General features: G+C 50.7%; 2 protein-coding genes across 2 annotated transcripts in view; one reads left to right on the top strand and one right to left on the bottom strand.

Moving 5' to 3' along the window:
- Positions 1-2750: 2750 nt before the first annotated feature.
- On the bottom strand, positions 2751-10687 carry KIAA2013. The gene is made up of 2 exons (XM_081017960.1): positions 9632-10687; positions 2751-6277 (listed from the first exon to the last, which is right to left on the bottom strand). Exons 1-2 carry the CDS (start codon positions 10650-10652, stop codon positions 5418-5420), a joined length of 1881 nt encoding a protein of 626 aa, XP_080874086.1. The 5' UTR covers positions 10653-10687; the 3' UTR covers positions 2751-5417.
- A 1147-nt stretch (positions 10688-11834) lies between these two features.
- Positions 11835-17322, top strand: part of PLOD1 (procollagen-lysine,2-oxoglutarate 5-dioxygenase 1) — a 31395-nt gene continuing 25907 nt past the window's right edge. Inside the window, exon 1 of the mRNA XM_081017935.1 lies at positions 11835-11989. Within this exon, the coding sequence (XP_080874061.1) occupies positions 11908-11989 (82 nt within the window). The 5' untranslated portion in view covers positions 11835-11907. The remainder of the gene's footprint in view (positions 11990-17322) is intronic.

Here is a 17322-nt window from a genome sequence, read left to right as displayed (position 1 = left end):
TCAAAGGGGACAAACAAGTTCCTTGCTTCAGAATACGCCCTAAAATGCCACTTGCTTCTCCCTCAAGACTTTAAAGCTTCTCTTTTTTAACTCGGTTTCAACACCTCTAAGTTGGGAGAATTTAAGGACGAGGATCAACACTTCTTAAGCCATACACAAGCTATAACTGTCAATTTAAAAGGTTCCGCTTCTGTTCTTAACTTAGAACTTCAGAATGCAAGACTCCTGCAGCCTAGCAACACTCCAGATTCCAACTTACCGTATAATGAATTGAAAAAAAATGTTTAAAATAACTTTTGTAAAAACAAACCCAGAAGCCTTTTATTAGGAATTGTAGGTACCGACATTCCAAAGGAACAGAAAAGCCTTTTCATGTATGTGACAACAGCAATGTGGATGCTGCTAGCCCAGAGATGGAAAGAAGACAAAGTTCCTTACCAGAGAGGAATGGCAAACCAAGCTGTTGGACTGTGCCGAAGTGACAAAACTGACTGGAAGACTCAGGAACCAAGAAGACCAAAACTTCAACGAAGAATGGGGAAAAATTCTAATTTATCTAGGAGACCACTGTAAGCAGATCATAGAATCATAGAATCATAGAGCTGGAAGAGACCACAAGGGCCATCGAGTCCAACCCCCTGCCAAGCAGGAAACACTGTCAGAGCACTCCTGACATATGGTTGTCAAGCCTCTGCTTAAAGACCTCCAAAGAAGGAGACTCCACCACACTCCTTGGCAGCAAATTCCACTGTCGAACAGCTCTTACTGTCAGGAAGTTCTTCCTAATGTTTAGGTGGAATCTTCTTTCTTGTAGTTTGGATCCATTGCTCCGTGTCCGCTTCTCTGGAGCAGCAGAAAACAACCTTTCTCCCTCCTCTATGTGACATCCTTTTATATATTTGAACATGGCTATCATATCACCCCTTAACCTCCTCTTCTCCAGGCTAAACATGCCCAGCTCCCTTAGCCGTTCCTCATAAGGCATCGTTTCCAGGCCTTTGACCATTTTGGTTGCCCTCCTCTGGACACGTTCCAGTTTGTCAGTGTCCTTCTTGAACTGTGGTGCCCAGAACTGGACACAGTACTCCAGGTGAGGTCTGACCAGAGCAGAATACAGTGGCACTATTACTTCCCTTGATCTAGATGCTATACTCCTATTGATGCAGCCCAGAATTGCATTGGCTTTTTTAGCTGCCGCGTCACACTGTTGGCTCATGTCAAGTTTGTGGTCAACCAAGACTCCTAGATCCTTTTCACATGTACTGCTCTCAAGCCAGATGAAAACCTTAGCAGGATTTTAATAACACTTGTAATGTAGTGAATATTCTGGATAATATGGAAAGATATAAAATATGGACTATGAAATAATATGCAGTTGAGAAGATGGACAATAGGATCCATGGAGAGGAAGGTGGGAAGTCCAGAGATTTGGAGAAATCTCTAAATAGGGATATGTAATTTGGATTGTTAGAATTCTATATTTGTAAAATCAAATAAAAATTATTATATATGTAAAAAGGGAGGTTTGGACTCTTCCAGAGTCACTGACTCTGCCTACTGTGGTGCTCCCTGCCTTCCGCCCCAGCAGCCCCAAAGGGCACCGGCTGCCATTGCTCTGAAGATAGCAAGGAGAGAGGTAGCAGGTTGCACCCCACAGGAATGCAGTAGCAAACTGCTCCTTCTGCCTACGTTAAAGCTAGTAGTACAGGATGAATAAAAAGCGTTTTGCAAAATGTAAAAAAAGAAAAAAAACCTTTAGATACTGCCAAGCAGGGATGTTATAACATGAAGACATGGTAATTCTTGTTAGCAAATGTGGCTGGAAAGTCACATGTCACTGTTTACGTTCCTGAGCTGGGAAAGCCTGAAGACTGAAGTTAGTCTTATCTCTTTCCGTTACCTTGTGCTTTTGCACTGTGTTTCTCTCTGTGTGTCTGCTGCTGAAGAAGAGAGCAGACACCATTAATATTTGTCCTGTAAATATTGCAAAATAAATCTAAGAATGCTCACATTCACGCTTCCAGTCGTCACGGCAGACTCTGCTAATTAATAGTGTGCACAGGATCATCCGACCTGTGTCACTGAGCACACCGGAATGAAGACTGATGTCCATTCCGGGGGAGAGCAACACCAGACAACGCCTGGAGAGGTTTGTCGCATACCAGGGGCAGTGTGGGCCCCTAGAGAGCCAGTGTGGTGTAGTGGTTAAGAGCGGTAGTCTTGTAATCTGGGCAACCGGGTTCGCTTCTCCACATGCAGCTGCTGGGTGACCTTGGTCTAGTCACACTTCTTTGAAGTCTCTCAGCCCCACTCACCTCACAGTGTTTGTTGTGGGGGAGGAAGGGAAAGGAGAATGTTAGCCGCTTTGAGACTCCTTAAAGGGAGTGAAAGGCGGGATATCAAATCCAAACTCTTCTTCTTCTTCTAGGGCGTGTTACGGACAATTATTATTTAGGTTTCTGTTGAGAGCCAGTGTGGTGTCATGGTGAGAGTGTAAGGACTAGGACCACAGAGACCAGGGTTCAATTCCCACTCGGCCATGAAGCTCACTGGGTGATGTTGGGCCAGTCACTGCCTCGCAGCCTAACCTACCTCACAGGGTTGTTGTGGGGATTAAATGAGAAAGGGGAGAACCATGTATGCCACCTTGAGCTACTTGGAGAAAAAAGTGATATATAAATGCAATAAATAAGCAAAAAACAAAAGCCCACCCCCCAAAATATAAAAAATGTTGATGGAGTCAGTAGGTATAGATTTGGAAAGTTTTTATTTCCTAGAAAAAAACAACAACCCACCCAACCTCAAAACCTTTGGTGTTTTAAATAAAACAAATCACATTCAAATCATCAGAAAGTCTATGTCTCCCCACAATCCAGAAGCTTAGAAAAGAGAACACTGCAACAGGTTTGGAGCAATAACTATTTCTCCCCCCCTTCCTCCAAATGCTAATTAAAGTAGACTATTTTGTACATTATGCTTACGGAGAAGGCAGAGAAATTCATTACCAGCACAAGCGTTAACCTGTGAGAGATGAACACATATACATTCTTAATTCCTGTTAACTCACTCTGCAGAGTAGCACTGCGAGTGCAAAGAATCAACATCACATTTTTAACAACAATAAATTAAAGTACAGGAAAAGAATGAGCCAACATTCAATTGTGGGCATGGGTGGGGGAAATCTTGAATTAGATTGGGAACCAGCCAAAACACAAAAACAAAAAAGAGAGGGGAGGGGAGAAGATGGGATTTTATTCATTTCCTATAAACGCTAAACATAACAAGCCAACATGTAATTTTCAAGTATTCTCCACTAAAAAGGGTAGATGTTAATGGAAGCTGACGGCCTTGTAAGAGAGCGATGCGGAAGAGAGAGACAGAGATGGGAAAGAAACACAAGTGCTAGTATAATTTCTTACCAGAGACGTTTTCATTTCCCCCACCTCCCCATGAACCCTCCCACCAAGGCACAAAAGGGCATATGTTGCTTTCAAAAAGTTCCTTGTTCTTCAGCTGAAGTCTTGTCCAGTGCTGGGTAGCTGAGAGATCGGAGTCATTCACACACTCAAGATGCAGAGATCTTTTGGTTCAGTTAATAGCGCAGGGTGTCAGTCCACATTGTTTAGCTCACAGTCAGAAAAGACACTCAGTTGCGCCCCCCCCTTGAATGATGGGTGGGTGTGCACGCACACACAGAGAGCAGGAGCTCTCAAAAACATTTAATGTTAGCAAACTGATTCTATCTCTAAAGCTGAACATTTTGCAGTGCAAAAACTCCAGGTTTTGTTTTAAGCAAGAAAACTGCTGATGGCACCGCTACAGGGAAAGGCAAACTCTTACCTGCTCCCACCTTCTCTCTTGGTAAGGTCTTTTGCCAGCCTTGGGCCTTCCAGGTGTTTTGGAATACAACTCCCATCAGCCCCATCCAGCACGCAGGGAGATGTAGTTCAAAACATCTGGAGGGCACCAAGCGAGACTAGCAAAGTCTCAAAAGTGCCTCTCTCTTCCCCACTCCCCAATCTTGGCTCCACCTCCTGGCCTCCGACCTGTTGAACTCCCACTGTGATGTTATCTTTCAGGTGTTGAGAATCTGCAAGCGGGCCCCAGGGGGGCTAGTGCTTTGAGTGGCACCTAGGCAAACCCCCACCCTGAATAGAGTCTTCTTCATCAGCAACTTTTTCCAGGTGACGACAATGCTGGTTGCACCAACTGCTTTATGGTTAACAGGCCTGCATTGCGGGGGGGATGGACCCCAAAAGAGGCAACAGGGGCCTCAGATCTTCCAGGAGTAAAAAGGACACACACCCTGAACACACAGCAGTGGATGAAGAGAGCACACTGCGGATTTCCGGGATTCCAGTAGTACACACACTATAAGCAAAAGACTTCCAGCCACTTCTCTCCCTTGGTTGCATGCTTTATTTGGGTGGGGCGGGGATTGTAATTTTTGTTTTTTGAATGGAAAGAGCTGCTCACCTGCCACTTTTCTCCCCTATGTTTTTAACACTAAAATCCGGCCTTTGGTGCTGTTAATGATGACACCCCCCCTCCCAAGTGCCATCCAGAGCACCAAAGCGAAGTGCCTCATCAGGTCTTGCGGGATGTGACAAAGCTCAAACCCCACATGCCATTTCAGCTCCAGAGGGAGGAAAAAGCAGGCTGCTACCTGAAGCCTCCCCATCACTGCCTCTTGGGCTATTCGATTCCTGGCAAACGCTGAACATTTAACCTGTCAAGGAAAGCCTTCTTTCCCCATAGGAGTTAGACTCAAAGGCGTTTTACTCCACTGGTTCCTCTGTACCTCCACTGCACCGTGAGTGTGGCACTTCTCATCTAATAAGCCGCCACACACTTTCCTACCTCTAGGAATAGCAGCAGGGCCACCTGCAACACAGATGATCAATTTACAGGGAGCAGTTAACACCACCTGCTCTCCTTCAAGGGAAATTGTGTGCATGTCTATACAGCAAACACACTTAATACTAGCTTAGCAGTTGGTCAAATCCCCTTTCTATTGACGGTCCTGGGGTGGCAACACAGCAAGATCAGAGCGTTACAACTGGTGAGCTACCTTCGGGACAGCCACTGGGAGATTGTTTTAATGTGAAGGCCGTCCGCAAGGGACCCCAATGAAGCAGAAACTGCTGGCGTGCACCCACCCCGGATACTTTCTTGTAAAGGACCCAACACTGCAATTTGGAAAATTGAAAATAAAAGCGTTCAGACTCCTCTTTATAGGCTCCCAGGCAAAGTCTGGTTGCCTTCCACGCAGGGATGCTGCTCACCTGCAGGTCATTCAAAACTCCTGGCTCCCTGGCTCTGGGAGGGTTGGATTACACACACACAAAAGGCAACCCAAGAGGCTGAGTCGGTCTGCTGAACATCAGGCATCTGAAGCAGGCCCGGCTGGTGAGGGTTTATACCTTGCTCCGAAAGAGCGGCTTGGCTCCTGGCCCGCAGTACTCGTTGTAGATGAGTTTGAAGAGGAACAAGTGGAACAGGGTGATGAGGGAAGCCACGCTGAACCAGAAGAGGAAGGGCAGGCCAGGGTACTGCTTGGCCATGTGCTCCTCGTGGTCCAGGATGGCTTTCAGGTGCAGCGTGTGCCTCAGGTCCTGCAGGTGGACCAGGTCTGTGGAGATGTAGAGCAGCGGGGTGATGGGCTGCGTCACCATGATGGGGAAGGTGTGTCCTCGTGGCTCCGACGTGAGCTCGATGGGGTCATTGGCACAGCCTCCCTCGCAGGCGTACAGCTTGACTGGCTTGTCCTGGAACTTGACCGAGACATGCAGGAAGGGCTTCCCGTCCGAGTCCAGCAGGACGGCCAGGTTGATCAGGTCCTTGTTGTAGTGGATGCCTCGCAGGGAGTAGCTGTTGTGGAGCACGTCGGGGTCGGCCTGGAACTGGAGGTGGTTCTCCGTGAACTGGAGCCCGCCGAAGCTGAGCACCATCCCTTGCATGAGGCCGTGGGCCCCCGTTGCGACCAGGCCTCTGCAGCCGCGCTTCTGGAGAGTCAGCTTCCACAAGTTTGAGAGCTGGAGGATCTGGGGGACAGTTGAGAGCCGGCCTGGCCAGAGGTTCTCGGCGTGCATTGTGGCGTGGCCGCTGAAGCAGTGGTCAGCGTAGTTCAGGGTGGCCTCCATCTTCTCTCTCTCCTCGCTGCCAATGAGAGGGTCAAGGAGGGGAGAGGGCGTGGTGGAGAGGACGTAATACAGGGTCATGTTGACGGTGTCACTCGAGGGGGTGTGAGCATCAGTGATCTTCCTCATCTCGACCCCTGAAACGGACAGAGAATTATTACAGAGATCTTTCCTCCATAACTCAGATCTTATATGTAAGAACCTAAGAAGAGCCTGCAGGATCAGGCCAATGAGCCACCTAGTCCAGCATCCTGTTCTTTCATGGGCTGCCCACCATTTGATCCTTACAACCACCGTATGAGGCAGGCTTGGCTGTGGACAAGCCACTTGGAATGGCCCACACATCAAACCTCAGAGATGGACATGAATTATAGCTTGGGCTTCCTTCCCCCCTTTTGAAATCCTGTTTCTCTACTCAGGCAGCTGCAAATTTAGAAGTGTGAAGGAACTGGAAGTCTGCACTTGCACACAAATGAAAGGATCTTAGTCACAAGGTTAGCGGTAGCGAGTGAAATGTAACGGAAGAGTTAAGAGGAGAAACTCCTCCAAGAAACTGCACCTCTGTATAGTCACATGCCTCCTATTTTAATCCACTCTGCAACACTCCCAGGAAAACTATGCGGCTGAGTGCGTGACTAGTTTTTATAAGGCTGCAGTGTTTTGGTAATCAGACCTGAGGATCAACAAAGGAACATGATAACATAAGAAGAGCTCTGCAGCTGGATCCGGCCAAAGGTCCATCTAGTCCTGCATCCTGTTGTCACCGTGGCCAACCAGATACCTCTGGGAAGTCTGTAAGCAGGACCTGAGTGCAACAACACCGCTCACTTGTGATTCCCAGACACTGGCATTCAGAGGCACACTGCCTCCGACAGCGAAGAACCTAACCATGGTGGTTAGTAGCCTCCAAGCATTTGTCTGTCCCCCTTTCCAAATTGGCATCCATCTCTGCAACTTTTGGGAGAAGCCAATTCCAGAGTTTACATGCCGAGTTTATTTCCCTTATTATTTATTTGCTTCCCTGGTCGCCAGATATGAAGTATCTCAAGGCAACTAAATGTACACCTTAGAAGCAGGCATAAAGTTTAAAGCATTCATCTTGTGTTAAGTGTTGAACCAAAGGGTAAGATGATGATTTGATTGACATACTGTTTAATCCACTGGAATGCTTCATGAAGCATGTGAGGAAAAGGTCGTATCAAAATTAGTCACTCTCATTAGTCAGGGAGGGAAAGGGAAGAGGAATTCTCAGGGAAGGGAAGCAGCCCAGTGGTAGAGCATCTGTTCTGCATACAGAAGGCCTCACCAGCCGCTCTGAGCCAGGCTTCAGCTGGGGAGGGTGGGATATAAATAAATTATTATTATTATTATCATCATCATCATCACCAGGTAGGGCTCCCTCCCTGAAATCATGGAGAGCCACTGCCAGCTGGAGTAGGCAGCACTAAGCTAGATGGACCAATAGCTTGACTCAGCAGAAGACAGCTTCCTATGTTCCTTTGAACACAATAAGTTGCCTTATACCAAGTTAGCCCATCTAGTACAATACTGTTGACACTGACTGGCAGTCGCTCACTGGAGTTTAGGACAGGAATCAAAGGTGCAGCATTCTGCAAACAAAGTGTGTGTTCTGCCGCTAAGTGACAGCCCCTCCCACTTCTCTGAAAGGGCATTTTATCAGGCCCATCCACATAGAATTCTGGATTATACAGCAGGGCAAAATGCAAGGTCACAGGGCTCTAACAACCAAACCAATATGTTACATCACATGCCCCAGAAGCTCTGTTCCTTATTTCCCAGAGCGTGGAAGTGGGCCACAGTTAATCAGTAAGGAAGGAGATGAACTCTGCATGTGCTTAAGAAGCATCCTTGAAGAAGCCAGCACACATGCAGGAAACAAGACTGCCTAGCTGATGAGCAATATGGGATATAAACAGCCCCAACATCAATATCACATGAGTTGCTTGCTTCTGCTTAACAAGCCCTTAACCTTGTTTATTTATACTTCTTAGCTCTCTCAAGACAGCCTACTGTTAAAGTCTATGAAAAGGACAATATATTAGCACTAGCAACAGTGAAGTGTAAGCAGTTCGATGCAATCACATGTTCTTCTTTAAAAGGGAAAACTGTGTGCCCATTCTCAAATCTTTCGTTTGCAGGATCATAACTGAAGAAAAGCTAACTGCAACCTGCCCCAGAATGCCTCTGCCCACCAGAAAGTGAACTACTTCCTCCTGGAAAGGTAGTGGTAGAGCATCCAATTTGCACACAGACAGTCCTAGGTTTGACCCCTGGCATCTCCACACAGGGCTGGGAAAAGACCCCTGGAGCGCCACTACCAGCCAGTGTGGACAATACTGAGGTAGATGGTCCAATATGCTAACTTCTATCTAAGACCACTTCTTCGAATAAAAACATCTTGAAGGTCCCAGGCCACAGAGAAGTTAGGCTGGCCTCAACTAGAGCCAGGGCTTTTTCGGCTGTGGCTCCGATCTGGTGGAACACTCTGTCACAAGAGACCAGGGCCCTGCGGGACTTGACATCTTTCCGCAGGGCCTGCAAGACAGAGCTGTTCCACCAGGCCTTTGGCCAGGGCACAGCCTGACTCCCTCCCTCGGCAATCTTCGCGGAGCTCTGGCCCAATAGTTGCCAGTGGCTTGAATTAATTAATTTTATAACGAATGATTTTAGACTGTTGTTTATGCTGTACTTTTGTACTGTTTTATTGTTGTTAGCCGCCCTGAGCCCGGCTTCGGCTGGGGAGGGCGGGATATAAATAAAATTTATTATTATTTATTATTATTATTATATTACTGGACATAATCCTCCTTGATTTCTGTGCACCAGGGATGCTGAACCTATGGGTGTTGCTAGGTGACAACTCCCATCAGTCCCGCCCCCCCGGCCATGCTGAGTGGGGCTGAGTACGAGTCCAACCATGTGTGAAGGCCTGCACCTTCCTCTGCCCTGCTGTACATCAAGAAAAAGGCACCCCTCTGATGTAATGCCTACCAGGCGTAACTCCTATTCTTTCACAGACCCAGGCCAATCGCTCATGGTTTATGCACATCTCCCAAATCTCACCCTCCCTACAACACCCTCAAAGAGTGGAAGGTGCAAGTGACAAACATCATTGATCCAATCTCAATTATGCACCGGTGCTGGCAGGTGGGCTCCAGCATGCTGGTGGGGACTCAGTCCAAATATGCTTCCATCAGCTCTTATTAGCACCAGGCGGGCACCAGCCTTTAAATGCCCCACAATGCCTCTGATGTAGAATTACTTTTTGATGGGTGCAATTAAAATAGTGGAAATTCACAGCGCAGCCGCTATGGCCATCTCCCACTGCTGCCAGGACAGACCGAGACAGGAATAGGGGGCACTTTGCAAAAAGCCCCCGCCTCGAACCTGGATCTGGCCCTGGTTCTGGACCGAGGGGAAACCATAGAGCTTGATGTTGCCGTTTCGTTCCAAGCTGGGCCAGCTCTCACCTGAGATAAACAGGTCGGCCCACGCCTGCCTGTGTTCCTGCACCAAGTCCTCTGTCCTCATCCTCATGACTTCCAGCATCTCCTTCTTGGCCGCTTCCCGGAGCCGGCCGAAGGCTTCGTCCACACGGGCGGCCTCGACGGGCTCCGAGGTGTGCACCACGGACAGCAGGGTCTCGTCGAACTGGGACTTGGGCGCCACCTGCACCCGGTTGACCAGCTTCTTGGCCGCCACCACCACCAGGACCACCTTGTCGCCCACGGGCTGCAGCACCCGCCCAGAGGAGAGGAAGAACTGCCGGTCTCCCGACTTCTCCATGCTGGTGATGAACTTCCCGCCGCCGTTTCCCCCAGAGGCGGCCGCGCCCGGTCCGGACACCTCGAAGGCCACCAAGCGGTCGGTGGGGTTGGCAATGGCTACTCGCTGCAGGTAGAGGTGGGGGCGCCCGCGGTGGGCTAGCAGCTCCTCCCGGATGGTGACGCAGCCCCCGCCGGCCGCCTCGGAGGCAGCCGGCCCGGTCTGGACACACCGAGCCCAACGGACAGCGCCTTCCTTCAGCATGGCCACGGCAGCCCCCACTTCAGCGACAGCATTAGCCGGTGGCCGGAGCTGCGCCAAGGCGGCGTATTCGGTGGCATGGGCCAAGGTGGGCGCTGGGCCTTTCCCCGCCGAGGCTGCCACCCAGAGCCGGTTGGCTGTGGCGTCCAGCAGCAGGTAGCCGTTGCCCACCAGGGCGGGTGGGGAGCTGGCATCGTCGCTGCCTGCCGGGTGCCCGGGGGCCCGGGGCAGCAGCCTGGCTTCCCCTTGCTGCGCCCAGGCCTGCCAGGCCCGCGTCTCGGCCTGCAGGCAGAGCCCCGCCGCGCCCCCGAGCGGCTGCCGGGAACTCCAGGGCAGGAGTCGAGGCCAGGCCCCTCCGAGGTACCAGTAGGCCACCAGCAGGAAGCCCAGCAGGGCCAGCAGGCGCCTCGCCCAGCTGCTCGACAGCAGGCCCGGCAGCCCCTTCAGCCGCTGCTGCATCCACATGGAGGACGGCGAGGGGGCAGAGCAGTCAGGTGCAAGGAGACAGCGGGACGCCGCTCGCCGCCAGCCCGGCCGCTACCTCATGGCCCCCGGGCGGCGCGGCTACGCGAGGCCCCGGCTCCGAGGCCTAGTCGCGCTCGCCCCACCAGCAGCGCGCGGCCTCGGCTCGCCCGCCTGCCTGCTCGGCGGCGGCGGCGGCTCTCTCGGAACGAAGGACGCAAGGGCGGAGCGGGGATTGGGCAGCTTCTTCCCGGCCGCGGAGCGAGGCGCTGGCTTCGCCTCAGCCGGACGGGCTCTCTCGTGAACGGCGAGGCGGGGCGGTGGCGGCTGAGTGACGGCCCAGCGGGAAGGGCAAGCCCCGGCCGTCAGGCGGATCCCGCGGCTGGCGCTGCTCCTCCTGCTGCTGCCGCCGCCCGCAGAATTTTTTAATTTTTATTTTAAAGGAAGACCATGGTCAAAGTGCCTCTGGGCATCTGCAGAGTGCCCGTTTCCACAGCAGGAGCATTTTTCAGACAGGGAGTCTTTTCCCCAGCCTTTCCTCGAGATTCTGCCGGGGATTGAACCTGGGACCTTCTGCGTGCAAAGCAGTCATGGAATTGTAGAGCTGGACGGGATCCCATCCCCAGGGTCATCTAGTCCGACCCCGTGCAATGCAGGAATCTTTTGCCCAACGTGCGCTGCCTTAAGATGAAAACTCTCATGCAACACACGAAGCTGCCTTATACAGAGTCAGACCCTAGCTCTGCATTGTCGACAATGACAGGCAGCTGCTTTCCTGGCTTTCAGCCAGGGGACAGTCCCAGTCCTGCCTGGAAGATGCTGAGGACTGAATCTGGGGCTTTTCTACATGCGGGCCGGGAGCTCTGCCATTTTCTTGCTCCACCGAGCTCAGTATTGTCGACACTGACTGGCAGCGGCGGTGGCGGCTTTCCGCAGCTCTTCCTGGAGATGCTGCTGGAGCGGGATCTTCTGCGTGCAAAGCAGGAGCTCTGCCCCTGAGCTGCATCCCTGCCCAGGATCTCGGTGCTCCTGGATGGCTCCAGGGGGGCAGAAACGAAAGTGGGGTGGGCGGGATACGGTGGGGCTGCGCTGGAGAAAGAGAGGAGGAGCTCCCCACCGGAGGGGCGTTGTTTATTGCGTGGCACAGCAGCCCCGGGACGGCTGGGAGGGACTTGTGCAGTTGCATCCCAGATGCCTTTCCTTCTCCCCCGCGAAAAGTGAGAGTCGCTTTCGCCCCCGAAGCAGCACCGTTCCCACGATGCCCCTCCGGTCCCAGATGCTGCTGATCCTCCTCTTCTTCGCCGCCCAGGGCGCCCACGGAGGAGCCAAGCGACAGGACGGTAAGTCTCCGAGCTGGAAAACCCAGGCAGCGCCCCACATCCTGGGGGAGCTTGCTTGGCACCCCTTTTCTCCCCTCGGGCCCAGGCAGAAACTCCCAGTGGAGGCTGGACCGTGAGGGCGAATGGGGATGCTAACCCGCCTGCGCCCCAAGCCCTTGTCGCCTCTGCTTGTCTTCTTACTTAAATCCAGCCCAGGGACGGAGCTGCCTGCCAGTGTCCTTCTCCTCCTCGTAGTCTGAGGTTTGCCCTTGCAGGACTCAGCATGGAGACAAACCTAGATTTAGTTGGCTGTGCCTGCGATTGGATCTACCGGTTGGGCACTGAGGGCCTGAGGGGCACTGGATTGCCCACCAATATTTGGCCCCTGAGAGTGCAGGATCCTGAATTTACGATTATGCACAAAAGTTCAGGCCTTTTTACTCCATGCTGGTTAATGTGGAATAGAGAACCACTGAATTTTTTTGAGGGGAGGTGAGGTGTATATTTTGGCTGAAATCTGTGGTGATCCTACTTCCAAGAGAACTTGTTTAGGGTCGGGTCGGGCAAGCATTTGGTGAAGATCACAGAAAGCATTTCCCCCATTTAGACCTTGGGTTTTTGCAGTCCGATTTGGGGTACGCCTCTGAATACAAGTTGCTGGGAATTACAAGTGTGGGGAGTGCTTTTGTGCTTAGGTCCTGTTGGGAATTTCCTTCTGGGGGGGTGTCAGGAAGCCAGACTAGATATGCCTTTGGCCTGATCCATCTTCAAGACTCCTCTTATGTTTAACCAAGATCATACAAGGGAGTTAGAAAGATGCATCTCTCTCTCACACACAGAAACCCTTGCAAGATACGTCCCCACGCTGATTTTTAATGTGTGTTGCTGGTCCCTGAAAGTACAAACTGGACTTGGGCGTGAGTGTGGGGTACAGGACAAAGTGCTTGGGGTATGAGTTTGAGATTTATTTTGTCCTAGTAGAAAACACTGCATGAGTACTTGCTCAATGTTCCATGTTAGCTAACACAGCTTATGAAGCTGTCATCTGAAGAACGGGACCAAAAAAAATTAAAAATCCACCGTTTTGATTCTTAAATGCAAAGGGGAGGGAACCCCACCAGCCAACCCTATGTGGACACGGCTTCAGGAGGAATGAGGAGCTGCCAGGAATTATGGTTGTAAAAATATTTTAGATTTTCGGCTGGCGAAATGTTTCCAGCTCTGTCGCAGCCACGCAGCAGAAAGCAAAAAGGTGGTTAAATTGCAATTCAGTCACGCTGAAGGGAAGATTTTCTTCCTGGCTGGTCACCTGGGGCAATGATCTGTTCATACATGTCTGATTCGGGGAGGCAGGAGAGGAGACGCACTCAGCCAGAGGGCAGGGCAAAGCCCAGGAAATGCCTCTGATCCCTCTGATCCCGCCAAATTATTTTGACACCTAAGGCTGAGAGTTAGATAATGGTGAACAACTGGACAAAATTTTTTGCCTAATGGTAAGGCTGGGAGACCCATCCCTGCCCCATCTGAAATCACGCTCCGCACGTATGCCTTGGAAAGGTTTCATGGGAGGGACAGTTGGGGGAGAGCAGCGTGGCAAAGCCCAACTTTGGCAAATGGAAGGGCTTTTTTTCCCTTTTCTTTCAAACTGACCTCCCTCCAGAGAGTGCAAATGTCAGGCAGGCATCAGGTGTCAGTCTCCTACAGTGCAGAAGAAAGAGGAATTCAGGAATGTGCTTTTCCTAATTCCATGGCAGTCTGCACAGTGAGACCTTTTTTCTCCGAAATATGATAGCCGCTTCTGTCCGGTCTGTCAGGGAGGTCGCTGATTATTGCGGGCTGCCTTTTGCCTTGAGGCTCAGTGTTGCGTTGAACGGAGAGTAAAATGGATTGGCCTGAAAATGCATGTTGGCTCGACTTTTTCAAGCAAAGTTGCTATAACACAGCAAACTGCCTTATATCAAGTCAGACTGAGGGGCCCATCTAGCTCAGTATGTTTCCCAAATTTGGGTCTCCAGCTGTTTTTGGACTACAATTTCCAACATCCCTGACCACTGGTCCTGCTAGCTAGGGACGATGGGAGTTGTAGTCCAACAACAGCTGGAGACCCAAGTTTAGGAAACACTAGTCTGAACTAACTGCCAGTGTTTCAGGCAATGGATATTCTCATCTGCACCTGGAGGTGCTGACGACTGAACCTAGGACGTTGTGTAGGCAAGGCAAGGGCTCTGCCACTGAGCTGCGGTTGGCACTCTTTAAGGCATAGGAAGCTCTCTCATACTGAGTCAGGCTATTGGTATGTCTAGCTCAGTATTCTCCACACAAGTGTTTCTCAAAGTTGGAGCTCCAGCTGTTGCTGGACTACAGCTCCCAATATACCTGGCTAGCAGGACCAGTCGTCAAGGATGATGGGAGTCGTAGTCCAAGAACACCTGACCCGACTCTACACTGATTGGTTGCAGCCTTCCGGGGGTTTTTATTTAAGAGATTCTGAATACCAGTGCTGGAAACTGCAGGTGGGGAGGGTGCTCTTGTGCTCAGATCCTGATTGCAGGTTTCCAACAGGCATCCGATCAGCCACTGTGATAACAAGATGCAGGAATAATAATAATAATAACAAAATTTATTTATATCCCGCCCTCCCCAGCCAAAGCCAGGCTCAGAGCAGCCAACAACAATAAAAGTAACACAGTTTACATAAAATCACAATCAATTACCATATTTTTCGCTCCATAAGATGCACCAGACCATAAGACGCACCTAGTTTTTGGAGGAGGAAAACAAGAAAAAAAATATTCTGAATCTCAGAAGCCAGAACAGCAAGAGGGATCGCTGCGCAGTGAAAGCAGCAATCCCTCTTGCTGTTCTGGCTTCTGGGATAGCTGCGCAGCCTGCATTCGCTCCATAAGACGCACACATTTCCCCTTACTTTTTAGGAGGGAAAAAGTGAGTCTTATAGAGCAAAAAATACGGTAATTGAAATGCATTCTAAAATCAATTCATTCTAAAATCAATTCAAAATCAAATTAATGGCAACCATTGAGCTAGAGTTCTGTGAGGATTACCGAAGGAGGGGGTCAGACTGGCCTTCCACCAAAGGCCAGGCGGAACAGCTCTGTCTTGCAGGCCCTGCGGAAAGATGTCAAGTCTCGCAGGGCCCTAGTCTCTTGTGACAGAGCGTTCCACCAGATCGGGGCCACGGCTGAAAAAGCCCTGGCTCTGGTTGAGGCCAGCCTAACCTCCCTGTGGCCTGGGATCTCCAAGATGCTTTTATTTGAAGACCGTAAGGTCTCCGTGGGACATACCAGGAATAGATGGGCCATTGGCCTGATCCAGCAGCCTGTTCTTAGGGTTGTTGCAGACAGGAGTCCTTCTCAGCCCTGCCTGGAGATGCAGGGGATTGAACCTGGGACCTTCTGCATGCAAAGCAGGTGCTCTGCCGCTGAGCTACCACCCTTTCCAATAAGAAAAATCATAATATATTTACTGCCTTCTCTGTCTTCCCCAGGAGATCAAATTCTGCATGGCAAACGTGTTGGAGAATGCATTCAGGCAACGTCAGCAGATTTTAGAATGTTAGATATGCATGCTCATCTCCCAAAGCACAATGCAGGAGCCTGTTCCTTACATATCCAGTGTCGCTGATCCTCCTGATTGACACACCAGATGTTGTTTGCTGCTACATCTGGATGCATTTCCTGGACCTGCAGGAAGCATTCACTGGACACTTGGGAACAATAGCGTTCCTGACTGGAGCATGTTTCTGCATGGAATGCTGGAAAGGCCTAGTAACCGGATCATCAGGGCATTTGGGAACGTGGAAGAAATCCGTCAGCGGGGCTTAAAAAACTTTCTAGGGTCTTTACAGCTGTAGAGTTTCCTGGATCCTTTCCCCCCAGCTGCCTCTCAGCTTTGCCTTTGCATCGTTTTGCTGGGCAACTGATTTTGTGCAAGACTCTCGTTTTGGAGGGTCTCTTTTTGTACCCACCCACACTGGTGGTTGGCGCCCATTGAAACTGATGGGGCAGAAGGTGGGGAGCCCAACAGTAGGGGGCGCCAGAGCAACACTGAGACAAAGGAGAAAGACGCTGGCAGGCAGGGCTACCTTCTGGGCTGGCAGGTGGGTGGAGGAAGATTGAGGGTGGTGTGGCAGTGCCCCATTTGCCCTCATGGGCCATCCTCCAGTGTCCATCTGCCACCTGCAAATATTTGCTTCTGTAAGGTGTCTGTTGGAAACCCCCAAGCAGGATTTGAGCACAAGAGCATTCTGCCCTCCTGAAGTTTCCAGCAACTGTGGAAGCAGAGCTATAGCCACTGAGAATCCTCTCCATCAATAGCTTTCTTCTCTGCTTAATAAAACATGGAACCAAATGGAGATTGCAGAATTTTTGATACTTTCCCCTTCTCCCACCTTCCCTTCTAAGTAGGCATGAAAGGGGATATGGGGAGAGGAGAGTTGCATTATATTTAGTCTGGATGACATCTGGAAGGCAGAACGTGACTGCCAGGGGCTGTAAGAGCAGGCCGCAGGAGTCAAAACACAACAGTAGCCTGCTCAGATGCAGGGCCAAAGGCACTGGTCTGTTACGCTTGCATAATGGTCAGAAAAGGAGCCCTTGAACGGGAGATTTGCCCATGTGAAATCAAAGGTAAACTTTCGTTCCCCTCCCCTTTAATCCAAGTTGACAAGCAGGCCGTCTCAGATGTGCAGATAAGCTTTCCGCTCCTTGATGCTTTGAGCGCTTCCTGTTTGGTTTGGTTCCTTTTCTCTAGCCTTCTTTGAAAGGCTTTGGTACAGCAGGCTTTGTTTCTGAAAGGTTCCCCCCCCCCCCAAAAAATCCACAACCAACTCTTCTTTTCAACTGCCCAAACAGTAGTAAGGGAGCTTTTCAGTGGAAGGGAGCCAAGAATTGCACTGGCTCTCAGTTTCAGGGACTGCCTGAACCCTTATATCCTGACATGATCACTGAGATCATCTGAAGGACTGTCACTGGTCATTCCCTGACTTGGTGAGGCTCATTTGACACCAACAAGGAACCAAGCCTTTAGTGTCATTGACTGCCACTAGAGATTCTGTCTCAGCTCTTCATAGCCTACTTTGCTGGTAAGGTAAAAGGTAAAGGGACCCCTGACCATTAGGTCCAGTCGTGGCCAACTCTGGGGTTGCGGCGCTCATCTCGCTTTATTGACCGAGGGAGCCGGTGTACAGCTTCCGGGTCATGTGGCCAGCATGACTAAGCCACTTCTGGTGAACCAGAGCAGCGCATGGAAACGCTGTTTACCTTCCCGCCCAAGCGGTACCTATTTATCTACTTGCACTTTGACGTGCTTTCGAACTGCTAGGTGGGCAGGAGCAG

This window comes from Podarcis pityusensis (assembly GCF_964106645.2).
Source record: "Podarcis pityusensis genome assembly, chromosome: 8".
Classification (NCBI taxonomy): domain Eukaryota; kingdom Metazoa; phylum Chordata; class Lepidosauria; order Squamata; family Lacertidae; genus Podarcis; species Podarcis pityusensis.
Note: the sequence above shows the minus strand (reverse complement) of the source record. Positions and strands in the feature narration are given on the sequence as shown.

Excerpts from the sequence above, each read along its gene's own strand:
- KIAA2013 (XM_081017960.1), bottom strand. The coding sequence starts at position 10,652 with ATGTGGATGCAGCAGCGGCTGAAGGGGCTGCCGGGCCTGCTGTCGAGC. Across the intron at positions 6,278-9,631 it reads GGCCGACCTGTTTATCTCAG|GGGTCGAGATGAGGAAGATC; the intron begins GTGAGAGCTGGC and ends TGTCCGTTTCAG.